Source organism: Mauremys reevesii, linkage group 3 (assembly GCF_016161935.1).
Source record: "Mauremys reevesii isolate NIE-2019 linkage group 3, ASM1616193v1, whole genome shotgun sequence".
In the NCBI taxonomy this organism is placed as follows: domain Eukaryota; kingdom Metazoa; phylum Chordata; order Testudines; family Geoemydidae; genus Mauremys; species Mauremys reevesii.
The window spans coordinates 94,856,425-94,883,561 of NC_052625.1; the positions used below are offsets into that span (position 1 = coordinate 94,856,425).

General features: G+C 43.1%; 1 protein-coding gene across 9 annotated transcripts in view; it reads right to left on the reverse strand.

The window, feature by feature from the left end:
* The window catches only part of TIAM2 (TIAM Rac1 associated GEF 2), a 260,221-nt gene that overhangs the window by 84,872 nt on the left and 148,212 nt on the right, over positions 1–27,137 (reverse strand). For all 9 annotated transcript variants that reach the window (XM_039528198.1, XM_039528204.1, XM_039528196.1 and 6 more), the window contains 4 exons: positions 19,586–19,758; positions 16,509–16,733; positions 4,520–4,705; positions 2,982–3,128 (listed from right to left, as the gene is read on the reverse strand). In XM_039528198.1, coding sequence (XP_039384132.1) covers positions 2,982–3,128; positions 4,520–4,705; positions 16,509–16,733; positions 19,586–19,758 — 731 coding nt within the window. The remainder of the gene's footprint in view (positions 1–2,981; positions 3,129–4,519; positions 4,706–16,508; positions 16,734–19,585; positions 19,759–27,137) is intronic.

Consider the following 27,137-nt stretch of genomic DNA (forward strand, 5'->3'; position numbering starts at 1 on the left):
ACCCTCTGGCCAACAGTTTCCAGTCCTGGTAGCCTGTGAAATACCATATCATGTCAAATCATGTCACTATTATTTATAGAAACGCTATTCTAAATAAATGTTGTGGTTTTCTAAAACACATTAGCTTGGACTCACGGTTGTAAGAGAAGACTACCTTTATAGAAAGAAGGGTAAACAAAATAGTACCAATAACAAACAATGGTAGCTGAGTATTATCCCCACATTAGAGATGGGAAACAGACATGGAGAAATTAAGGCTAAAGTTCTCAAAGTGGGGATAAAGCTTACCTAACTCACAGGTGCTGGGAGGCTAAAAAAAGCCACTCATTATTATGGATACACTCAGTTACTATGGTGATTAGTGTCATATAGTATCTAGATAGATCTGTATACGTCATTCATGGCTTTGCCACTTGTAAGTAATAGGACCAACCCCCAAAAAGGCATATGTAAGCAAAACGTAATTTTTAGCTCACTTCTGATACCAGCAAAGTAGGACAATATCAGACACTAACTTCTTTGTTAGAAAATGTCGGGTTTTGGTCATCCCAGATAATTGTCTTAAGATACAGAAGACAATCGCAAGCTCTCTTCTCTTGACATGTACACATGATGCAGTATTGAAATGTGAATAAAACAGCAACACTTATGAACTTCCTTTCCCATGTTCCACTCACAGCTCTAATCAAAGTATCTTATTTGTATGACTTTTTTAAATAGTTTGCAACTTAGAATCAAAGAAACAGAAACTGCTTTAGAGACCAGGGATGATGTGAACCTTGCTATCACCCATCTGCCAGGATTCAGTTTCCATAACTGATCAGTTTCTAAATAATGGGGAAACAAAATACTATCCCCTTCATTCAGTTTTATATTGGAAATCTTCCCAGGGTGGACTTTAAATTAATACCATGAAATAAAATTGGGCTGAAGATAAAAAAGACTTTAAAATGTTTGAGAGTACGCTATCTGACTTTCTGCTTAAAGTATTTTGAACCACCACATTCAATTTGAATTAAATCAATGAAAGCAAGGAGATTCAGAGGCAAGGCTGACATCCTCTTCTTAACTCACAATCTGATGATTAGGAACCACAGCACTGTGAACACAGCACTCACTCATGTCTTCCCTGCTCATCCCAAATTCCTACTGGATTCAACAGGTACATAAGGAAGGCAGGACTGGGTCCTGAATAGATCTATCTATATGGCTATGCAACTCTATGGCACACTGTGAGGGTCAGGGGTGAAAATTTCAGCCACCATTCTTAAATTCTTCACTTTTACGGACATGAGTCAGAGCCCTAGTATTACTGACACACAGTACTTAGTGTTTACTTTTCCTTAGTTTTACAGTAGGATTTTAAATAAAAAGTGAAGTAATTTAAAAAAACAAACAAACCACAAAGTCTATGAAAACTGAGATTTATTCGGGGCCAGCTTGGCGCTAATTCCCTGCAGTGACGGTAACGAAAGGAGCATTTTTGCCCAGATTGATGCCAGCAAATCTGACCGTGGAGGCGCCTTCCTCTTCATGTTCAGATTTCCCCCCTTCCGCTCAAAAAAGGAGGGATATAGCTGCCTTGGTGACACAACCCCCCTTTGAACTCTGTGGAGGCCTCTCCACAGGGTCTGGGGCTTGAAGGGGAGTCATATAGAGTCAGGATAGGGAGGGATAGTGGGCAGGGGATGCACCATGTCTCTTCCCAGCCCTGTAGATATTAGCCAGGGGCTCAGTCAGGCTTGGGTCTCTCAGTCATTTCTTACCTACGTTCATCATGAAAGCACATCTCTCTGATATACTGAAATATGTCACTACCCAATAGACTACACCCTTAGTCTATTATGTAGATAAATATTTACTCATTCAGAATATGAACTGCTAGACCATAAAACTCAGACACATTAACGTGCAATATTAAATCTAATACATCAGCTCTCGGGCTATTGTGATATGAATATGGATGGGCATGTTTAAAAAGTCTGAAAGCAAATTACTGGTGTATTTGCAGCAGCCAATTTTCAAATGCTACATGATCAGGGATTTCTGTTTAATAAAAGTAAAATGCAAGACTGGGGGAATAACAGAAGAATAAGATGGACTAATGAATGACCCACATAGCTGGTTTTACAAAATGAGCCCTACTGACACGGTAGGCACGCAGAAAGCTACGGAAAATAGTAGCGTTCTGAATGTGTGCATGAGCCTGCCTTCTTTATGACAGTTAAACAAAAGTTTCTGTCTGGGTTTTTTGAGATACCCCCCATTCCCTCTCTCCTTTCCTTTACTGCTTGTACAATTCAGAAAAACCCTACCAGATCCTCATCTGGTGCTAACTAAAGCAGGGGCGGCTCCAGGCACCAGCATGCCAAGCGCGTGCCTGGGGCGGCAAGCCACGGAGGGCGCTCTGCTGGTCTCCGCAAGGGCGGCAGGCAGGTTGCCTTCGGCGGCATGACTGCGGAGGGTCCGCTGGTCCCGTGGCTTTGGCGGACCTCCCACAGGCTGCCGCCAAATCCACGGGACCGGGGACCTCCCGCAGGCAAGCCACTGAAGGCAGCCTGCCTGCCGTGTTTGGGGCGGCAAAATACCTAGAGCCACCCCTGAACTGAAGTAACTCCACTGAAGTCAGTGGAGCTGTGCAGATTTATGCCAGCTGAAAATCTAGCCCCCCAAGTCATCACATCCTTCCCTCTCTGGCTGAAGGAGCACCGGAGCCTAAGCTCTTCTCAAGACCCAGCAGGGCTGCTTTGCATGTCCACCACATGAGGTCACTGCAAAGTGTTGCTGCAGGGATCTCCACTTCCCCTTGCCGAGTGCACTGCCCTCACAACATTCTCAGGCCCTGCTTGTCTAGAGCCACTGACTTTCTACTCCTGTGGGTCAGAATCTCTCTTATTCAGCAATGTACACAAAGCAATAGGAACTTAAATTTTCAGTACTGTCATTTACAAGCCTTTTAATAATTTTAAACTGGCATTTACCTGAGTTACTGAAGGTCGTTTTTCTTTCCCTTTTCTTGCCAAAGTGTCTAGCCCTTTGAGTGAGGAAAATAAGCCCTTCTTACTTCGTACCCTTTGTGACAGAGACAGCGTTCGTTTCCTGAGAGCAGCCTCATCCCTGGAGCAGATCTATTAAACATACATACAAGCCTTCACATCTCCATCACATAACAGCAAGATAACTCCAAAATAATTATAATGAGGCATCAAATGAGGGTTATTTCAGTTTGTCTCAACATGGTCCCAAACCTTCTGCACTGCTGCTCCTTTTTTTATTAATACAAAGTGACAATTGAAGAAATATGATGTAAAAAAAGTCAAGGTAGGGAAGATACTGAGAAAATATTGCTCTGCCCAACAACAAGCTAGTGCTAGTACAAGGCTGTAAACTGTGCGACTGAAGAAGTTATTGCAAAGATCCTGAGGAAGAATGATAAGCCATGATTTAGATGTTAAATTCCTCAAGGAAGGAAGGCACACAAAAGTCTCGAGCATGCAAGATAACAGCATATTGTCACACCACACTATTAGCGAACAATAACACTAGCCACATGGGCAAAGAGAGAGAGAGAGAGAGAGAGAGAGAGAGAGAGAGAGAGCGCGCGCACATGTGCAAGAGAGAAATATAGTCCTTGTCTGTGACAGAGCTTGCCTTAATATGTCAAGATGGACCTTCAAAACTCTTTCACCCTCATTCTCTACCACACCAAATGTGATCCAGTCCTGCTCATTGTGATCAGCCTTAGGATTTTTGGCAAGGGTTAGAGAGATGAGGGAAGATTCTCAGATGGTGCAAACTATGGTAGGTCTGTTGAAAGGTACAACAGCGTACAACTGCTAAGGATCCGCTCTATTATTCTTTGCACACTGACAACAAGATTTTCAAAAGTGTCTAATGATTTTGGATACCTCCCCCCACTTTTGGGGGCACAATTTGAGACACTGTAAAGAGGCCTGATTTTCAGATGGAGGGTGCTTGGCAAAATCAAGCTCTTTTAAGCTGTTTTAAGATGAGCAGCTCAACACTGATGAGCCCAAAATCACTAGTCACTTTTAAAAATATTGACTCCAGCCTTCATCCCAATTTAATGTATTTAATTTATATAAAAGTTCATCTGTGAATTTAAGGGAGAAAAAAAAATCACTGTGGCAAACCTTCCACAATGATAAGTTGACATTTTCAAGCCCATCTCTGCAAAGAAGAGGGTCAGAAACTTACATGGTTGTCTTTTTGTTTTAAATGAAAGCTGAGATAAGCCTCAACATTTCAGAGTCCCCAAATCTGGGGTGAAAGAAAGCATGGCCCAATGCTTCCAGGTCCCAAAGTCTGTCTCTGGGCAAGATAATTCCTAAACATTTAGAGTCTGCGAACTAACAGGGTTTCTTTGGCAGCTGGTGGGTTTGGCGCTGTGTGTGAGCGTGTCTATGTTAGTTTCCTTGGCTTTACTCTTCATACAACTAAATCATAAGGTAACCAGACCTTTCTATAACACCGTCACATAAAGTGCAGTCACACTCACCAGTGCATGGAAGGAGGAGACTGAGAAGATGCCCAGTCTCCCCAGTGCCAGTTTTGAAGGACGGCTGGTGGTGGCCAGAAGGCTCTTAGGGTTTGGTAACTCCCCACCTTGTAGACTCGCCAGGTAGCAGCGCGTCCTGAAGAGGTCCATGTTAAATTTCTCTAGATTCTGCTCCCATTGCTGGATCTATTTAGATATGAAGAGGGACAATTAGAGGAAAAAATGTTTTTGTGGATCTCGTTGAAAATGTGAGCTCTTCCACAAACGTCTAGTAAATTACTTTCATCTGGAGATATATGGATTGGATTAGTTTTCCCCCTGCCAAAACACATTCAGTCATATTGTGTTACAACTCCTCAAAAAATGGCTTGAAATAAAACAAAGCTGGTGGTCCTAAATATATACTGACAAGATGAATGGATCGTGGGTAGCCTGATTCCCACAGAAGCAATTACATAAAAACAAATCCTTGTGGTTCAAGAAGTTTCAAGAAAATTGATTAATTTTGTTTCCTACATTTTTATGAGCTTAGATTCTATGTTTGGTTGCCTAAAAGCAAAGCTGCATGACTCAGCGAAATCAATCACCCAAGAAGCAACGTTGAGGGGTTTTGCTGGTCTTTTAGTGCTCTTCCCTTTGAATCCCCCATTCCTAAAGAAGGAGGTAGCAACTGGTAACACCAGCATGTCTGGGTCTTACTCCTATTAACAGGTAAACCATTTCCTATACCTAATCATACTGTAAATGTGAATTAAATACATTATAAGCCTTAGATATAATATAGAGACTGCTGCAGTGAGAAGTGTGTTTGCTTAATACAATATAAAAATATTTAAATACACACACACGCACACGCTTGCTGAGAGTCCAATTTTTAAACTAAACTAAACTAGGCACCCAAATCCTAACCTAAGGAGTTCAAAGGTGAAAATGTTCATTTAAGGAGTGCACTTATATGAATAAATTTCAAACTGAAGATCCAAATGCTGGACTGGATACTGAACATAAGTACCCAAACCTGAAACCTGTGCGTGTGCGTGTGTGTACGCACTCGCAATGTATGTGGGCCAGATTTTGCCCTCAGTTACACTGGTGTAAACTGCTTGATTTAGAGAGTGTAAGTGCAGGTGGAATCAGGCTATGTATATATTATATATTGCATTACATTACATGATTCAACAGAAAAGAGCAGCTGTATTTTGCAAGCTAACCATGGCCACACTATACTAGAAAATTGGTCAGGGATGTGAAAAATCCACCCCCTTGAGCAGCATAGTTATGTTGACCTAAGTCCCCATGCTGATAGCGCTAGGTCACCAGAAGAATTCTTCCATCGACCTAGTGACTGCCTCCTGGGGAGGCAGATTACCTGCACTGATGGGAGAATCAACTGGTGTAGGCAGTGTCTACACTGAAGCACTATAGTGGCGCAGCTGTGCTGCTGTAGCATTTTACATGTAGACATTGTGTACATTGTGTAGAAAAATGCTGCTATCTGAATTCTAGAACTATTAAAAAATCAGTCTGGACAAGTACCTTTCAATCATTTATTGCCCACAGGACAAGCTGATAACATGGGTATAAAAATTCTAGGTGCACCGATTGACTAACACATTTGGCTTGAAGTGAAATCAGATCAGTTTCCTTGTCATGTCACCAAATATCAGAAAGAAATTAATGACTTCCTTGCCTAGTTTGTTACACTGCTAAATTCTACTGGCTCCTTCTGAATGCTGCTCTCCCCAATGCACTTCAGGAAGAGTGCACATAGGTAGTTAAGTATGGCTTCAGGAAAATACTGGAACAACCATATTTTCTTGATAGACAACTCAATTTAATTTCAAGGTCATCCACAGACAAGTCACCCTTTCCTAGTCCTTAATGCTTTATGAGTGACACAACCACAAGCGATGTAACCAAGGAAATGATTCAATAATAAAAAATAAAACAGATAATTCTGGATAAGCTACGCAATATCCTAATTTTTGCAACCGGTTTTTCATTTCTGCTTTAACTTGCTAATAGTTCTCTGAGTTGTGAGACTGCTTTTCTCCTGCCCTGCTGCCTTATTTCTTATACATTTCTTAGGGCTCATCTACATCACTAATTTTTGCAATGGCGTTTGAAAGCACAATAAGTCCTGTTGGTATAAACCCTGCTTTACAATAGTGTAGCACACCTGCATGGGCTGAGTGTAGCTTCACCAGCGCAAAAATACTTCAGGTAGACAAGTCTTGAGTTGCCAGCTACATGCTGGCCTGAGACACCAGAGGTTCCAAATACATTATTCATTCTGAAGGAGTGGGATATGCTGCAGCATGTTTGATGCACACCTCTTTTTGTTTTTTCCAAATGTTTGTTTTAATGTCTGTGCTCCATTGAACAGGAAAATGACCATTTCCCACGGTAATGGATTTTTTAAATTCTCTTTCTTGCTATTGCAATTATTCCATAAGTAGAGGTACCATAGAAAGTCTCCTATAATAGAGCTACCAGTGTTGGGGAGTACTGTCTTTCCCCCCCCCCCCCCCCGCCCCATCTCCTGCAGACAACAGAAAGGGCTCAATTCACCACTGCATTGTTTTAGTTTTATGCTGGTGCAACTCTGTTAATTTCATGGGTGAAAAAAATGGAGTAATGCAGAGGTAAATCAGGCTTCTTATCATAAAGAAAGAGGAGTGATGGCGGTGGTAGGCACTGCAACTGAGTGAGGAGCCACTAAATGTTCTTGATTCACTTTGAGTTCCTCATTTATTGTTCCTCCACTCCTCCCCTCACACACGTGTTCACAAACATAAAGCTGGCACCATTATTACACAGGTCAGAGTTATCTGCTTCTTGGGCTCCTTAAAAAGAGGAGCCAAAAAGAGAGCCTCCCATTTTTCTGTGACATACCATCTCAGAGTATCTTTGATCAGAAAAACTTTACGTTATGTAAATCCAGAAAGAAAAAAACTTTGAGGAGTGTTAGTCTCTGAAAAAAATGTAGTTTTAGGTCACAAAGAAGAGATGCACAAATGTACACAAAAAAAGACAGAGAGATACCCTTCACATAAGGAAAATACCTAGTGCAGTCTCACCAGAAACAACTTTTAAATACATATATATATATATATATATATATATATATATATATGCTTGTGCATAAATCCTTCAAGGAACTCTTCCCCTCACCACACACCCTGGATTTATTTTATGATTGTTCTTTATTTTAAGCTTCCCTTTACTTCAACTCCTTTCACCAGACACCTTTAATATGACACTTTTCCATCTACCTCTACTTCATGGATGGGGTAAAATAGTATGTGGTTCAACAACAGTCTTCACTCTCCATACACTGACGCCCACAGAATGAAAGTGTGTTGCAAGCTTTCCACAACAATAAAAAGCTCAGGTCTGTCTTTTCACATAGGGTATGTCTACACTGCAGCTGAAAGGTGTGATTCCCAGCCTGGGTAGAAGTACATGCATAAGCTTTGCTCAAAATAGCACAGGCACAGACAGCAGCTTGAGCTAGCCTCCCAAGTGCATACCTGGGGTCTTGGACAGGGTTGTACTTGAGCGATTAGCCCAAGCTGTAGCGCGAGCTGCTGCAGTCACACTGCTATTTTTAGCATGCTACCTTGAGCAGAGTTAGCCTGAGTAAGTCTACACCCGCTGGGAATTACACCTCCCAGCTGCAGTGCAGACACAGCCTTAGAATGGAATTTTCAAAAACGTTCAGCTGTTGCCTATGTCAGCTCCCATGATAGTCATGGGAGTTTTCAATGGAGGCAAAGTTAGGCTGAGTCTGAATACATTTGAAAATCCCACATTTAACAAACAAACAGAGTTGGGATTTTCCTGGACACTCAGGAAGTTAGGCCCACCAACTCTCAGAAAAGCATAGAGTTTAGGCACCAAAGTTCCTTAAACTCCTTTGAAAATCCCACATAAGCTTTTCTACAGAAATGTTTTTTAAATAAATATAAGCTAAAAATGGGGAGGGACAGGAAGAGATGATGCAAGGATCTTCTGGAGAAAGGATTACATGACTGTGTTTATCAGCCACGCAGGATGCTAGCTAATCAACTCCAAAAGCACCAGTAATCATGATGTTACGTTTAATGGCATTAGCGAAAGCTGTGGGCATGGAATTTCAGGGATTGTCTTGTAGTCTTATCAAAACCAAGGATGTCTGGAACCAATCGGAGACTGTGAACCAATACCAGCTGCTACTTGTCTAAATCTTTTAAACTACGATAATTCTCCCTGCCCATGATTTATACACTTGAAGACTAAAGGGGAAAACTTACAATCTAAAAAGCAACAACTTCAAAGTAAAACACATCCTGGTCCAACATGTTAATTACAATCCATGGGCTAGCAGCTACAATCCTTACTTACTCTGCTTTTAACTTGAATGAGGCAAATATCCCATTGATTTCAGCCTGAGTTAAGACTAGAGGATTTAACCCCATCATGCACATACACAATAGCCCCTACTTCTAATTTAAGACACGAGGTAAAAAAGGTCAATGCAACAAACAACAGCAGGGAATGGAAGGAGGAGAAGAATGATAATGGGTACAGTAGGTGGTCACATATATGATAGGCTAGCTAAACAGACTTGATGGTTTTGAGACATTTAAAAAAACAAAAAACAAAAAAACCATACACAACACAACAGAAAACACTTCTGGCCATCCACCCAGCCATTATCAATTATAGGTAGGACAAAGGAGAGGACAGTCAGATTGCCTGGCCACATGGCAAGCTAGAATTCTTCCTGGTAACTGCCAGTATTTTGTTCATAATAGTAAATGTTTTGATTGATAGATGGAGATCTACAAAGCCAACTAGAGGGTGGCTGGATGCTCAATTCCCACCAATGGCATCCAAGTCCCATTGGTTTTAAAATCTCAGCCAGAGGTTATAAGTCTCCTTGAAGAAGTGGGTGTTGGAAAGGGAGTTAAAAGAAGACAGGGATTGGCATCGTATACATTATAGTCAGAAACAAAGAGGTGGGCATGGGAGAAAAACCAAAGGGAGCATCCACGTAAGTGCCTTGAGAGAAAAAAAATGAAACAAAGGCAGAAAATTAGATATGAGATAAAATTGTGGCAGATCTTGAAGACATGGATGAGGTACTTGAATGACATAGGCTGAGGGTCACTAGAGGAATTGTAGAGTGGTTGAACATGGTTAGAGTGCTAGGCAAGATGGATTATTTTTGCAGCAGATACCTGGACTGGGGAGGAAGAAGCTTCAATAGCTGAGGTGCAAGAGGAAGGAGGAAGAGAAAGCATTTGGGAAGCAAGGATTACTCTGAAATCACTAGGAGAAATAGCTCCTAGGTCAGAGAAAAATCTATTAAGAAATTGGAAAACAACTATAGGGTAAAATATATGGCACCCTTATAGCATGAGATGAGCTAAGATGCTTGCACTGTTCGTATCTGTGCTAATTTATCAACCTATAGGATCGGCTACAGGACTGAAATATATGTAAATAGTTAACAGATAAGGGCCTAAAGTGAGATTAAAAGATATTTAGACACCAATTCTCACTGATTTCTGTTGGAGTTAGGTGCCTAAATACCTTTGAGGATCTGGACCAAAATGCCAGTCAATGCTGGTTGTATTATTCCTGGCTTCTTGAATGCTGCTCTTTACATGAAGCTCTGAGAAGGATCATTTTAGGTAGGGAAAGCCCAGTGTAACAAAAACCATCTCCACACAAATGGGGGGTGTCAGATGTACGAGCTGACTCGTATGAAAAGGGGACAAATATAGACAAAACACACTTAAAGATTGCTCTAAATAGTCTCACATGAAAAAGCTTTATGCTCACACAGACTGAGCCAGAATTACAAAAAGAATAAAAATCCTTGACACATGATATGATTTTAAAACAAATTCTTCCCATTGCCCCAAAGCGAAAGGAGCCCAGGTAAAGGTGAGGAGAAGGAAAAGATTTGTCCAACACTTTAAACTGATGTGATTTTTTTTCCCCCATACACAAAACACTGTGCTCCTTGCTAACAGAAATAACTGCAACAGGACTACTTGCATGAGTAAGAAGTGCAGGATTTTTCCCTGAGACTTTTTTCCAGACAGAATGAATCTTTAGAAGCTGATCTGGGGAACCTACTGTGGCCCCATGGATTTAAAAGAAAAAATCCCTGCTGTTTTATAGAAACAGCTTTTCGACCACATTACAAACAACACAAAACTCTTTGCATTCCATTCCTCAGTTCTCAGACACAATCCATATTGCACCCATCTGGATGAATGAGTCACTCACTATCAGGGGACTGTGAAAAGATCTTTTTATTTTGTCATGTGTTCCTACAGAGAACTTAAAGCAGCAACTATGGCACCCTTCCAGGAATTTGTATAACATAAGGGTTACTTCAGCTATCACTAGATCTTTGAAATCAAAGAGATGAAAAATGAAAGAGAACACAGTAAAACAACATTAATGTAAAATCAATACTATCCTTTATTTATCATTCTGTCTAATAAGTTAAGAAACATTAAAGAAAATATCCTGAAATAACAAGAAGAATACACAGGGAGAAAAAACGACAGACAGCTAGCTTTTTCCAATCAATGCCACTTTCTTATCGCTGGAAGTACAGATGTACACAATATTTCCCATATTGACCACAGTATGGAAAGGAGTCATCATTTCAGGGTCATAGCACCAGCATTAAGGCCCTGATTCTGTAAGGCACTAGGCATGTGCTTAACTTCAGGCAAGTGAGTAGCCCCATTGGACTATTCACATGCTTAAAGTTAGGCATATGCTTAAGAAACTTGCTTAATTGGGGCGCAAATTTATCAGCAACTTGCCTTCTGCAAAGAAGAATTAGCCTGCAGCCCATAATCTCCAGCCTCCAACACAGTTTCTCCAAATGCAGAGATGCTCTACATCTTAAGTTTAAAGAAAATATTTTATTCAAAACCTTGGTTGATTTCCTTTCTTGATTCAGGATCCACAAAATGGCAAATGCACCAGTGTGAAAATCAGAGCAACATTTCCCTAACTTCTCTCCCTGCCTATTTACTTCTTTCCATAGTGGTGAGATGCACATGCAATCACTAAAATGGAAGTATTTTACTGAGGATGGAGTGAAGGACAATTTTACACAGTAAAAAATAAATGGGCTAGAACATCAGCTGCTGCAAATCAATGTAGTCTATTGTACTCAATGAAGTGACACTGATTTACACCACCTGATGCTCTGACCCAATAAATCTAGATATCAATTGTTAGTCCCCGAGTGCGCCAATTTTAAAAAAAGTAACTGGATCGATTGCAACTAAAGCTGTATTTCTCTTGCAGCAAAAACAGCAAGGACCCAGCAAAGTGCTTTTGAAAAGATTACCTTGGAGAATGGGTACTGTGACTTTTTACTCATGTATGTTATTATCTAACAGTATTACATTTCATTCTTTAAAAATAATTATGAAAAGTTAGAGTTTGGGAGGTCAGTTTGCACAATAAAATAGCTTGAAATTAAAGTCATGATCTTATAAATATTTGTTATTTAAGGAGAAATCTATTACATGTTAAACAGAAAAATAATCTGTTAAATGTTAAACAAACCATGTAATGCATTGCCCTCTAAGTGGCAATGAGAGAGAGGACAGTAGAGGCAGGCGAAGGGGAACTAGTACAGTATATTTCAAGATGACTTTGGGCAAGCAGAATGCAGTCCTATTGATCTTGCTGCTTTGGCTTTTAAGGTGACAGACAAAATACACTTAGCTAAAGGAAACCTAGGAAAACTCCCATGAAAATAATTCCAAGCACGTGTCTGCTTTTCCCATTAACATTTCATTGTTTTAGTGCCTGCTAATAAAAAGAAAATACCTCTCCTCACAACCATCTGACAAGTGAGTTAAGTATAATGTCCACAGCAAATGTGAATCATAGCAGCTACGTCAAAATTATTCAAAAAACATGATTATGCTGCCATTTTAGAACCTTTAGAAAGAAGCCCAGAATGCATTCAAGCCGATGTTACTCGAAGTTATTCCATATGATTCTTTCTTTTAAAAGAAATTCATAACAAAACTAAGAGGAATAGGGAGCAAAACAGCCATGTGATTGAAAAGTAGCAAATACATTAATAAAAACATTAAGAGATACATACTGCCTTCTGTCCACAGTGGACTTTTCATTCATGCTAATAGATGTTCCCCATGTGCACAGATGCAGGCCCCTACTTTTGATTTATTTTGCGATATTCTTTTTAAAATAATTCTATTTAAAGATCTCCTGGACATGCACCTGACCCCACTTCCATTGAAGTCAAAGGGAGTGTTTTCATTGCCTTTAATGATAGTTAAACTGGGTCCCAGATTGTAGCATATATTATGATTTATTTGCCTACTACACAACCGTATGCATGTTTAACAATTAAGTGAGCCAAAGTGGTTAAATGTGGGTGCCTAAGCTGTGCCTGAAGAGAAGTGTATATGCACCCACTTCATGTACAGACCCTCATGTACAAAAAATTTGCCCTCACAATGTTTGGTGGCAAAATGCTACTGCAGCTCCAGAACAAAAGTAACTGTACTAGTGCTGTTAGTTCTGAGAAGGGTATGAACTGAGATGTTTAGTATAGGATTTTCAGAAGCACTCTACTTTGTCCTGTCTCCCTTTCCATTTCATTCAATGGGAGTTTTACTATGGACTCCAATGGGAAAAGAGTTAGCCCAAGCTGGAGTGCTTTTGAAAATCCCACCCATAAAATATGTATGATATACGTAGACAAAGACAAATATATCACAGCTCCCAGATCCATGAGATGGCATAAACAGATTTCAGACTCAGAGCTAATCCATTAGATATGGCCCCTCCCAAGACCTTTGTATCTGTAGTTACAGCACACCCTTTGTGGGTTTCCCCCATACAGTGGATTTAATTATTTTAAAGCCTATGCAGTGGGTCACCATTCTTTGTAAGAGGGCTCTAAGTCTGCTATTACTGGACTGGGGTCCCATGTGGCTCTAAAAACACTACATCTGATGGAGGCAGTCCCTAATCTAGGAGATACTTTGGCTACCTGTCTGGCAGCCAAAATAGCAACAAGCCCTGAGGCAGAGAGTTATAAAAATAACACCACCTTCTTGGTGTCTTTTTTTGGGGGAAAGCAAATATTATTTAAAAACTTGAAAATTCTTTGGATTGCCAAATGTTAGAAATGCAATCATTCTTTATCAAATGCTAGCAATAAAACCCAATACTATTAAACTCCCCAAACTTCTAAATAACTGAAAGTTTTAAAACATATGTACACACATTTAAATATGTACACATACTTAAAAATTCACATGTACAGATTCCCGTACTGTAACCCCTTTTCAGAGGCTGGTGAATGGTATGACAAGAACCACATACTGCAGGGATGTAGATATCTCCCACTGTCTAAACTACCCTCCCACCAAAGCATAGGCATTCAGTATCTTGCTTTTTAAACAACACAGATGTTGAGGAAGATAGAAGCTGTAAGTCTTGGGGAGTCATAGGTTCCTATAGTAAAATTTTCCCTTGGATGGTACTAATCCCAGAGATTTTACAAAGTGCAAGACTGGGTCCTAAATTTAACCACTTAGGCCTGGTCTACACTGGGGGAGGGGGGGGTGTCGAACTAAGGTACGCAAGTTCAGCTACGCAAATAGCGTAGCTGAACTCGAACTACCTTAGTTCGAACTACTCACCCGTCCAGATGCCGCGGGATCGAAGTCCACGGCTCCCCCGTTGACTCCGCCACTGCCGTTCGCGGTGGTGGAGTTCCGGAGTCGACAGGAGCGCGTTCGGAGTTCGATATATCACGTCTAGATGAGACGCGATATATCGAACTCCGAGAAGTCAAACGCTACCCGCCGACCCGGGCGGGTAGTATAGACGTAGCCTTAGTGTGAAATGTTAGCCCAATGAAGTCAATCACAAAATTCCCAAGGACATCACTGGGGTCAAGATTTCACACATGATGTTCTACGGAAGAGTAACTAAAATAATTATTAATAAACTAGAGCACCAGCCTACGTTGTTATATATTAGACACATAGGAAAACTGAGGGAGAGGTACAGTCATCTATACACGACTCCCATTTATGTAGACTGAAGCTATACGATCAAATTCCTATGCAGCAGACTAAAAAATTGCCCCATAATCTATAGTGCCACTGTTCATGAAACTGGTTAAAAACAAACTAAACTATACAGAATTAAAGCTGAGGAATATGATTTCAAAATCATTAATTTTAAAATTATATTTTAAGGTCTTTTTAAATGCGCCCTATGCTGTGACTTGTGAATTAAGAGTTTAGAAAGCAAGGTTATCTATTGCTTTCTCACCCATTTGACATGGCCAACAAACATTTAGCAGTTGCAATAAGAGATCATATAGCAATCAGTGAGATAAAAGCCAGAGAAAAGTCTCATTATGAATTCATTGTGCGCAAACTATGCGCTGTTTGTGAATGATCTAACTCACTCTTTGCGTCATTTACCTGACCTTGCGAGAAATTCTTAAACAGAAGTTTAACTGGAATGAGTCTTCTGCAGTGCCAGTGATGGATTTTAATTGCAAAAGACTACAACCCATTTTTTCAGTGAACCAGACTGGGAAACAATGGAGATATTCAAGCCTTGGACTATGTAATTTAGAGAAATTAATATGCCCTCATTAAGACTATATCCTTGAATCACACTAAACTGTTAAAGTCTGTTCCTTTAAATGGATGGGTAAATAATTAAATAAATGTTTACCTGCATTACTTCTATTATTGAATTGCAGGTTATAAAGTAGTATAGTACAATAGATTCTCCCCTCTGGAAATCATGGCTTCATATCTGAGTTTAGGTCACAAGACTGAGGGTCTGATCCAAACCCCACTTAAATCAAAGGAAGTTTTTTTATTCACTTAATTGGCTTTGGATCCTCAGTCTTTACCCAGGCAAAACTGTCACTAGGCGCTAGAGTCACAAAGGAACTTAGGTGTGATGATGCTGAGCATTGCCACCCCTAACTTTTAGAAAAAAAAATCACTGGGATCCACACTTTTGATTTATTTTGCAACATTCTGGACCAGGAGCCTCCTATGCCTCAGGTGAGAAACCTAGCCACTAAACTAAAAGCTATGAGGAAGGTCTTCCTCCCACACCCCCAGCGTTTTGTGTAAGCATGGCTATAGGGGTCCAATAGGGTAGGCAAGGTCTGAACATGATTACTGGATCAGGCCCCGCAGGCAAGTTAGGCAGAGAAATGCCTACCTCCCCCTGGTTTGTGCATTGCTTTGGGGCTTAGGCATCCAGACACCTGGCGTGGGGCTGCTGTGCATAGGCTGAGAGGCAGAAACATAGGCAGATCAGGAACTTTTAGTGCAAAAATTAGTATTGGGCACTGAGCAAGTTTAGGTGCCTACAGAGTTCGGGGGCAGATTGAGGTTCCTAAAGTGAAAGTTAGGTGCTTAAGTCCTTTTGTGTAGCTAGCCTTGGAGGTCTTTGTATAAAGAGACTGGAGGATTTCGCTCTGAACATTAAGAATTCAGATTCCATAACTGTCTCCTGGTTTTGTTCCCTATGTTAATGATGTTTCATTCTTAATTCTTATATGAGCAGCTAATAAACTATAAGCAACAAGAGCAGAAGACGGGAATGTCTGGCAATTCACCCAACACAAGTATAACATAGACCTTGTTTGACTTTTGCAGCATGCTACAGAAATATCCATTTCCATATGTGAAACTTGATTAGTAGTCGTTACAGGCAAAGTTGTAGTAGTTAGCTTCTATAACTATGGGCTAGGTCTTTTGTATGGCATTGTACAGCTGCCAGTGATTTCCCTGTTTTGAAGTGTGAATCCATAGGAACACTTGTTCTCCAAGCCTAGGAAACATTAACAAAATCTGAGCCCAGATCAGGTGAGCCTTTGTAGTCAAGCCTGTGTAATAAAACTCAGTAGCAGAAATTAATACATGATGAGTAGTACCTGATTCTCTATGGCCTTCCTGTTTTTTGGATCGCTGACAATTGAGAGCTGTAATTCTGCCATCTTTTTCATCTTGCTATCCATGTCAATCTTCTGGATAAGGCTCTTCGTCTGGTTTTTCAAAAGCCTGACAGTGTCCTCTTTCCCAAGTTTCTTTGCAAAGAGGGAAGCACAAGCCGAGTGTATTGCTGTAATCCAGTTTTCCAGGTCTGTCTGGCTTGTTGCCTATATAACAGATCAAGAAAGCCACATTATAACCAAAGAGGACTTAGGTGATACTAAGAAGTTTTTGTCAGGTGCTTTGATTTATAAGAGCTTAATGCTTTAAATTATGCATGTGTGTAGAGTTAAGTTAAGTAGGTGCTGCTAGCCTTTTCTCCACTGTCTCATGGGGTATGTCTACACTGTGATATGAAAAAACCCAAGCATGGCTGCGACTGGCCCAGGTCAGCTGACTTGGGCTGTGGGACTATAAAATTTCAGCGTAGATGTTCAGCTTCAGCATGGAGTCCAGGCTCCATGACCCCGGGAGGCAGAAGGGTCCCAGAACCTGAGCTCCAGTCTGAGCCTGAATGTCTACTCTGCAATTTTTAGCCCCGCAGCCTGAGCCCTGCAAGCCTGAGTCAACTGACCCAGGCTCTGAGACTCAATGCGGTGGGTTTTTTATTGCAATGCTGATGTACCCCATGATTGCTACACCCAACCTTTCACTTGTGAGTCCTGCCAGGCCTGTGAGTGCTGTAGAATCAGCAAGCACAAGAGCACTTCTGAGAGTTGTGGAGGTGAAGTGATTTGTATGGCTCAATCCTCCAGCCAGTTAAGAAATAAAACTGATAGGCTATGAAGGTAAATTTCCTCCAGTCCAATTTGGTCACAGGGATAGTGGCCACACAACTGATTTCCGAGGACAGAGGTCTGCATATTTAAATAAGCACAAATTAGTGGAGGGAGCACAGAAGGACAAGGGAGGATGCATTTTTATAAAGTGCCTGCAAACATCAATTAAAAAAATGCAGCTTTGCAGCAATGTATTTTTCCTTAGAAGGATGGCTCGACGTTAGGAGCCTTTCCAATAATACAGACAAGTGGTTAGTTTCCTTAGATTATTAACTACTTTTTGGGGGTTCCAAACGTCAATGCTTAGCAGAAGCAAAATTCCCTTTGAGGCTAATGGAGTCAGGGTGGGTCCGTCCGTATAGAACTCTGGAGTGCTAATAGATGTGTCTGGATTTTGATAATACTGCTGATTTCCTGTGGGCTGTAACGGGCAAACAATAGATGCCTTACAGCATAAGTTACACTCTGCTTATTTTAACCCCATCCATTCCAGCCCCTCCATTATTTCTGTAGCTGTGGGTGGCTGAGTTCACTGATGAAGTCTCATGCACCTGAATGGAACAGTGACAGACCTGGAGGAGCTCTAAAATCATGACAGCAGCAACAGTTATCACAGTTAAGTATTGTTTTAATTTCATGCCTGCAGCCCTCCTCCTTGTCAGGACCAGACATTTCTCAATCTCTTTTGTCCTCTATCTGAACATCATTGTTCTACTGTTACCTTTCACAGTACACTGCTCACTTAAGCTCATGTTACATTTGGCTGTCTAATTCTCATCGTTTCTGTCTCTCTTGACTGACTCTGATCATCTCCTCTGCTACTCATCTGGCTTACCCTCCCTGTACCCACCTCTTCTTACGTACCCCTTGCCTTTCCCTTCCCCAACCAGCAAAAAAAACAGCGTTAATGGAGTGGAGAACATGGCGCTTGGTTTTCACTCAGTCCTCCCTCTGGCAAAAATCCCCATTCACATCAATGAAAGTTTTGCTTGAAGACAGAATTGAGTGAAAGTCTGAGGTACAGACTAAGATTTGTCTTAAAAACAAACAGATGAAGCTACCACACCCATTAGCACCGATAGATAGCTTACTACTATTAATCATGTTTATTACAAGGGCCAACCAAGAATGGGGCCCCATTGTGCCAGGCACTATACAAATACAGAGCAGCTGACTGTCCTGTCCCTATCCCAAAGGCCTTACTATCTAAATAGATGGGACAGACACAGAGTGATAAAGGAGTAGAACACCAGGGCCGCCCAGAGGAGGGGGGGGGGCAAGTGGGGCAATTTACCCCAGGCCCCGGGCCCAGCAGGGGCCCCCACGAGAGTTTTTCGGGGCCCCGGAGCGGGGTCCTTCACTCGCTCCGGGGGCCCCGGAAAACTCTCGTGGGGCCTGGGCCCCCGGAGCTTCTTCGCTCCCGGTCTTCACAGGCGGGGGGTCCTTCCTCTCTGGGATAGAAGGACCCCCCCGCCGCCGAATTACAGCCGAAGCGGGACCCGCGGCCGGAGTGCAGCCGGGTCTTCGGCAGTAATTGGGCGGCGGGGGGGTCCTTCCATTCCGGGACCCGCCGCCGAAGTGCCCCGAAGACCCGCGGTGGGGGCTGCACTTCGGCGGCGGATCCCACTTCAGCGGTAATTCGGCAGAGGGGGGTCCCCGCCATGGGTCTTTGGGGCACTTTGGTGGCGGGTCCCGGAACGGAAGGACCCCCGCCGCCGACTTACCGCCGAAGCGGGGCCCCCTGCCGCCGAAGACCCCGGGCCCCCGGAATCCTCTGGGCGGCCCTGTAGAACACACAGGCAGTGTGAACAAAGTGATTGCAGCAAACAGCATGTTAGTTCCACAATTTCTGGGGGTGGAAGGGAAGGAGATCAGATAAATGGAAAGAAAAGGGAAGGGAAAGGGAGTGACAGAGACAGGGCAGTGGAGAAGAGGGACAGCTGTGGAATGAAACTAAGGTGAAGAGACTGTAAAGGAGCAGGAGGGGGAGGATTGTTTCATAGAATCTCAGGGTTAGAAGGGACCTCAGGAGGTCAGCTAGTCCAACCCCCTGCTCAAAGCAGGACCAATCCCCAGACAAATTTTTGCCCCAGATCCCTAAATGGCCCCCCTCAAGGATTGAACTCACAACCCTGGGTTTAGCAGGCCAATGGTCAAACCACTGGAGCAAACAGTCAATCAGCACAGGGCACATTACTAATTATATGAAATATAAAGACAAATAAAAATATCATCATTACCTGAAATAGATACACATCTCCAAAAGAATTGCTGAGGCAAAACACATTTTCCTTCTTGGGATGTTCAGGGACAGACTGCACTATGCTGTCCTCTGCAAACAGAGCATATCTTGGTGAATTGCTCTGTTCCATGGAATTCCTGCCATAAGTCTCATAAAACAGCAGGGTACAACCTTTGGAAAAACAAGAAAAAACGAAGTGAGCTTCCAACGTTCTTTTACACGACATGCTGTAGGAATAAAGAATTAAGATGCCAGACACACTGCTGTCCACCATTGGAGTTTGAAAGAGAAGTATTACTAAACCAAGAGAAAGGCAAAGGTTAATGATGGCTTTGTGAATAAGAAGGGAAAACGGATAACTAATAAACAGGAAAAATGTTTTCTGAAAGACAAACTTGGGCTGAAAAACTAAATTATAGCTTAGTAAACTTAGAATGTCAAAATGCTAGAGCAGTGGTTCTCAGCCAGGGATCTGGAGTCCCTCAGGCGGCCATGAGCAGGTTTCAGGGGGTCTGCCAAGCAGGGCCAGAATTACTCACTGGGGCCCAGGGCAGAAAGCTGAAGCCTCACCACATGGGGCTGAAGCCCGGGACTCTGAGCCCCACCACCTGGGACTGAAGCTGAAGCCTGAACAATGTACCTTTGTGGGGGCCCCTATGGCATGGGGCTCCAGGGAACTGCCCTAATGCCGGCCGTGGCTTTTGTATGCAGAAAAGCAGTTGCTGTGGCACTGGTGGGACCTAGAGTTTTTAATTGCACGTTGGGGTGGGGTGGTTCAGAAAGGAAAAGGTTGAAAACCTCTGTGCTAGAGCACATAAAAGGCGACTCAGCTGAAGAAGCTGTTGTGTTTATTTAATAATTTAAGGAGCCAGTTCTCTCTCACCCAGTCACCTGGGAAACCTTAATATTTGCTAAAGGGGATTAGCAGATGCTCAGTACTTTTGATCTTCAAATACTGTAGAAAATGAGTAAGCATCTCTGGAGATTAACTTTGGTTCCCTTGTTTCTATCTGCAAATTCTGTAGTAAGACACCGATCACTATCCAAATAACTTGGATGTTTTAAAGGATTTCCCTTTCTTGGACTGTATTCTCAGTTTTTCAGATAGAATGACATGCCAGATAGCAGATGGCTACATCTGCATCCTGGAACTAAAACTCAGTAACTAAGCTGATTGATATATATATATATATATGAGTAACAAAGAGATGGTTAGGGGTGACCTGACTGCAGTCTATAAGTACCTACACGGTGAAGAGAAATTTGATAATAGAGAGGTCTTCAGTCTAGCAGTCAAAGGGTATAACAAGATCCAATACCTGGAAGTTGAAGCTACACTAATTCAGACTAGAAATGAGGTGCAAATTTTTAACAGTGAGGGTAATTAACCACTGGAACTGTTTACCGAGGATCCATCACTGGCAATTTTTAAATCAAAGCTGAATGTTTGTTCTAAAAGATCTGCTCTAATTTAACAGGAATTAATTCAGGGAATTCCTATGGCCTGTGTTATACAGGAGGTCAGACTAGATCAGGGGTAGGCAACCTATGGCACGCGTGCCGAAGGCAGCACACGAGCTGATTTTCAGTAGCACTCACACTCCCCGGGTCCTGGCCACCGGTCCGGGGGTGGGACGGGGAAGCAGGAGGGGCTCTGCATTTTAATTTAATTTTAAATGAAGTTTCTTAAAAATTTTAAAAACCTTATTTACTTTACATACAACAATAGTTTAGTTATATATTATAGACTTATAGAAAGAGATCTTCTAAAAACGTTAAAATGTATTACCGGCACGCGAAACCTTAAATTAGAGTGAATAAATGAAGACTCGGCACAGCACTTCTGAAAGGTTGCCGACCCCTGGACTAGATAATCACAAAAGGTCCCTTCTGGCTTTTTAATCTATGAATATATATCTGTCCTGAACTATAGAAATATACAGTAAAGGGTTTGAAACTGAGACAAACAAGGATTAACATTCTACCTTTTCCCACCATTTTTCAAATTAAGAGGCCCTGTAATGCTGTTTAGAGCAAAACTTAAATTTTGGCCCTAAAGTGGTGATTGTGAGAATAGTGGTGCATCTGTGTGTGTGTGCGCGCACACGTAAGTGCACTTATAGTGGTGTGTGATGGGGATGTCATACAACCTAAAATACAAATAGAAATGTTTCCGTTTTACACATTCTTTTTAAAAAAAAAAATTGAAAATAGATTTCCTCCCCCATTTTTAATGTTCCTCTGACTAGTGTTGGAAATCCAAAATCACAGAGTTCTAGTTCATGAGAACTGGAGGTACAACCTAGGTCACCAAGTTTAGATGTAAAACCAGCTCCAGCTTCAAACCTCCTCACAATTCAGGGTTGTTTGGATTCTGCTCTCCAGTTTAACCCATTATAGCGATCGGTGCATGCTGGCTGTTAAGGACTTATAGAGTTTGGAGCCAATGTTCTGGTTGTGACCCATCTCTATAGAGAATTAAGAGAAACAAAAGTGAATCTGACCAGTATCATTTCATTCTCTAATGTGAATTAAATGTAAACAGTAAATTCAGAAATTAGCACCCAGGCGGCCTGAGTGCTAGGTTGATACTCAGAGGAAAGAATTCTCTCCCTAGTATACCCCACTGAGGTCACTGCAGTCCAATAGCTGGAGCAGCCTACACAGACATTTATGTGCCCTTCGCTACAAACACATACACACCTAGGGTGTCTGACAGAACTGGCCAGTGTAGCCGCAGCTTTGTCCCCAGCCTGCTATGCTCTGCTTCCCCATACAACAGAGCCACACTAAGGGCTCTGTGCAGATGCAGTGACAGGGGCATGATTTGCTCTGAAATAAGAGGCATTGCGCCTACTGTAGTCACTTATAGCTCAGCAGAGTGGGCGTAGCAGTACCAAATCAAAATTCTGCACTTGCATACATCAGCAGCAGCGTTTTACAGCCACTATGCACACACACCTTGCACAGACATAACTGCGTTATGAGGTTATGCACAGCTTGGATTAGAGGTTTAGAATTCAAGCCTGCTTTTAATGGGTTGGTGCTTTGTTCTTGTATATATTCCCAGTTTTCTTCAGTCAGAGGGCACGGTACCATCTCAAAGTATTTTTGACTTATCTGGATTTACTGTTCTGTTTATAAAAACTGTAAATTACATTATTTTAAAATTCTTTCTAATACCCTCAACGTGTTATAAGAACATAAGGAAGGGTATTTTAATACATATTTTTATCCTGGTAGTTTTCCACTAATATTAAGTTTTTCAGAGGAGCAGGGCACGTTTTAGAGTTTAGCCAAGTAACAGCAGAACTATAATCCTTATAAATAGATAGGTCCACACATTCTCCCTATTCCTGATGCTGCACTGGAACTGATTATAGTCTATGTGTTTTGATCAAAGCTTGTACTGAGGGGGAATTGGTGGGAAAGCAATTTCCCTTGTTAAAATAAATAAATTAGAGGGGACAGATGGGAAGAAGAGTTCCCCTTGTTAAAGGTTTACTATTCAAGCTCAGGTCTTGTCAGCATACTAAGTAAAGTGGAGGCCTCAGGACACTGATAAATCCAAGTCTGGCAGGTAACCAGAAGGTTGTAAGCCTTTTGCATATTTATAACTAAACACATATCAACAGAATGCAGAGAAACATGCTGTTCTCATTCACACACGTGGCTCTTTTAAAAATGTATTTATATCTTGGTTATTTAAATTTCCAGAACCAATTAAACCAAGATTTGATCAAAATCTACACAAGGAGTTCTGAAGCAAGTTTCTTGATCTTAGTATAGTATGCTATATAAATAAATACATTAAATTAAAATAAAAGAAGGAGGCCTTGAAATCCATACAGACAAGTTTATTTTGGCAACAAAAATCTTTGCAAGACAAGTAAAGTGTATGTATGATCAAGGAAATGTCTATTTATGAACAACTAACAAAGACAAAAAGATCCAGCACCAGGAAGGTAACTATAACACTAATCTCATGTGAAAAGCATTCAAGATACACTTGTTTTGTGTGAGTCTGATTACTGTAACATATTTAGAGTAAGGTGTTGTGTTGGTACTTTAAGAAGTCTTTCAAAACACAGATTAAACTCATATTTACACTTCAGTGTCTAAACAAAGGTGAGGAAAGGGTGGTATTCAGATACTGCTTTTTCTCTTTACATATGCTATTTGCAGGCATGATTCATTTTACTGCCTCAGTCTAGTGATAAAGAAAAGTGATTTAACCTGTTAATTAACTTTCATCGGTAAAACTTTTGTCATTCAGGGGTGTGAAAAGAAAAAAAAAAAAAACCCCGAATGACAAAAGTTTTAGTGACGAAAAGCGCCAGTGTGAACAGCGTTTTGTTGGCATGAGAGCTCTCCCACCAATAAAACTACCGCCTCCCGCTGGGGGTGGAATTATTTTTTTTGTTGGTGGGAGAGCTCTCTCCTGCCGACAAAGAGCAGCTACACTGCGCACCTTTTAGCAGCAGGGCTGTAGCAGCACAGCTGTGTTGCTAAAAGGTACATAGTGTAGACATAGCCTCAGTTTGATGGCATTTTGATCGCTTAACAACGGATCTCAGAATTATCGTGCAAAATTACTGTATTTTTTTCTTTCCTTCGTATGAGTTGACATTGCAACATTTTGAACATCGCCGATACTTACAGCACAGTATTTATTTTTCTTCAGGTCTAGACCCAGGTGTGAGTCAGGTAATAATTTTGTAAAGTGAAACCTGTGGGAAGGTTATTATAGTCTCTCTTCCAGTCTCAAATATGCTAGGAAACCATTTACTTTGACTATTTCCTTACTTATTAAATTTAACATTATATTAACTACAAGGCAATTCCCAGAGGTGTAATCTATACAATTTAGGAAATCGCCTGTTAAATTCCTCCACCTCCCCACAACAAATTGTATGTTGATTTTCCTCCACGTATTTGCTGACACCCATCCGCTGCTGGTTACACACCTACTTCCTCCATTACACTCAGTAGCAAACATGCAACCTTACCTCCGACACAACAGTCATCCATCAACCCACAAACAGCTTTTCCCGCCCCCCCCCCCAACAGATTGGCTCCACACTGTGCTGTCTCATGGCAAGGGAAGCAGGGGGGAGAAGAGTGGGGAGGAGTGTAGACCAGTGGTTCTCAACCAGCAGTCCGGGAGCTCCTGAGGGGCCGCAAGCAGGTATCAGGGAGTCCACCAAGTAGGGCCAGCGTTAGACTCGCTGGGGCCCAGGGCAGAAAGCCAAAGCCCCACTGCATGGGGCTGAAGCCCAGAGTCCTCAGCCCCACCATCTGGGGCTGAAGCCAAAGCCTGAGCAATGCAACTTTGCGGCAGGGTGGCCCTGTGGCACGAGGCCCCAGCCAACTGCCCTGCTTACTATCCCCTAATGCCAGCCCTGGCTTTTGTGTGCAGAAAACCAGTTATGGGCACAGGTGGGCCATGGAGTTTTTATAGCATGTTGGAGGGGGGGGGGCTCGGAAAGAAAAAGGTTGAGAACCCCTGGTGTAGAGGGCAGTGATGTGGGACAGCAACGAGTGGGGAGGAATCGGTGGGATGTGAGTTGCCACAGGAGAGGAGAGTTTTGTGCCGCGGACACGGGGCCATGGCTGGACGGGGGAGTACCAGAGCTGCACCAGGGTTCTGGGGAGAAAGGGAATCCAGTGCCCCACTGTTGAGATTCAGGTGCTAGAAGGGCTTCCTCTGCCACCAGGGCCAGTGCAACCACTAGGCGATCGCTAGGGCGTCAAATGGTTGGGGGCAGCACAAAGCAGTGCCCTAGCTCGGCAGGGAGGCGCCGCCTTCCGGAGGCACCGGAGAGTGTTGGCTTGCGGGGGCGGCGAGCCTCAGCCATGGAGGAGCCGGCGCAGCGCAGGGGCGCCAGCAGCCCTGCAAAGGCGGCAGTGCTACTAACAGGGAACAGCCGTGCCCCCTGCCCAGGCTGCAGCCTGCCACTCCCCCCCCCGGTGGGGTCCTGCAGGCTGCAGCAGATACCTACGAGTGGCAGCGCCCGTGGGCCACCCTTGCCGCACTCAGGCTCTGCAGCTCCCGGGCATGTGAGCCCCCACCACCGCCGGGGCGCAGGGCCCTGAGCCTGCTCCGGGAAGGGTGGTGGTGGCTCACACTCCCGGGAGCCGCAGAGCCGGAGTGCGGCGAGGGAGGAGTGGGGGAGCACACGGGAGCCGCCGCCCACAGCATGTATCTGCTGCAGGAGCCCCCGGCGGGGGCGGCAGGCCGCAGCCTGGGCAGAAGGGGGGGTGCAGCTACTCTCCGCTAGCAGCGCCGCCGCCTTCACAGGGCTGCTGCCCCCCTGCACCGCGCCAGCTCCTGCATGGCTGGGGCTCACTGCTGCCACAAGCTGACACTCTGGCTCTCCGGAAGGCAGCTCCTCCCTGCCAAGCTGCTGCAGCAGCCCAAGCTCAGCAAAGCCAGTGAGTGGACTTGGGGCGGGGGCTGCTGGGGTAGGGAGGGCTCACGGTGGGGCTGAGCACCCTCCGGGGAGTTCAGGGGGTGGGGAGTGGGGAACCTGGTCTGGGGAGCAGACCCTGGGCACGGCTGGCCCCTGGGGTCTATAAAGGCTTGTTGGGATTTGCCCCTCAATGAACTGATGTGCGGGCGGGGGCCCGCAAAGTGGACGTTTTGCCTAGGGCGCAAAATATCCTTGCACTGGCTCTGTCTGCCACTATTGCCTTAACTCCCTCAGCACAGAGGGCAGCAGCACTATGGGATGTCCCTTACGTGTCAGTGCTGCAGCACAGAGGCACATGGCTCTCCATGACATGCCTACCTGCTGCACAGGACTGCCAGGGCCACGATGCTGGGGAATTGACTGACTGTTTTGACACATCAAGGCTTCAAGAGATCTCAGTGCACCACACAGCAGCACCACGGGGAACTGAGTGTCTGTGCCACAGCATCAGTGCATCAAGGGCTACCTTTGACCCATATGTCAAGTCAATTTATACCCACTTACAGATGTGTAAACGCTGAATTGAATGCTTCAGCTAAATGTCCACGGCCCCCCACTCAACTGTGCATTTTCTAACCCATAATGCTTCTTGGCTTGCTCTGAACCGTTGAGACTGGGGATTGGAGTAACCTAAACTGTGGGCTGGACCATATGCAAGTGAATGGACGATGGCAGGAGTAATACGCTGGCACTAGCACCGATGCTCATCATTAGTGAAAGAAGATTAGTAGGAGGATCTGTCACAAAAGCCTGAAATACTGTTGTGGGCACCAGAGGTGGGGAACACCACTCTAGTGTGTTTATAAGTGAAAAGAGGAATGTAGAAGTATTAAAAATAGAAGTGTTTTTGGCTTTCCAATACATGAATTCATAGTAATTTAGCGGCTCAAAAGTAACTCCAAAAAGAGGAGGAAATTTTTGCTCAGGAACAGGTAATTAGTTAGTATTGTTCTAATAAATAAAAGGGCCAAATTTAAAAAAAAAACGGAAACTTTTCTGCCCCCACCAAAATGCACAGGTGAGGAAATTGTGAACACAAACACCCATCTGTGTGCTAAGTAGTCGTTTCTATGTCCA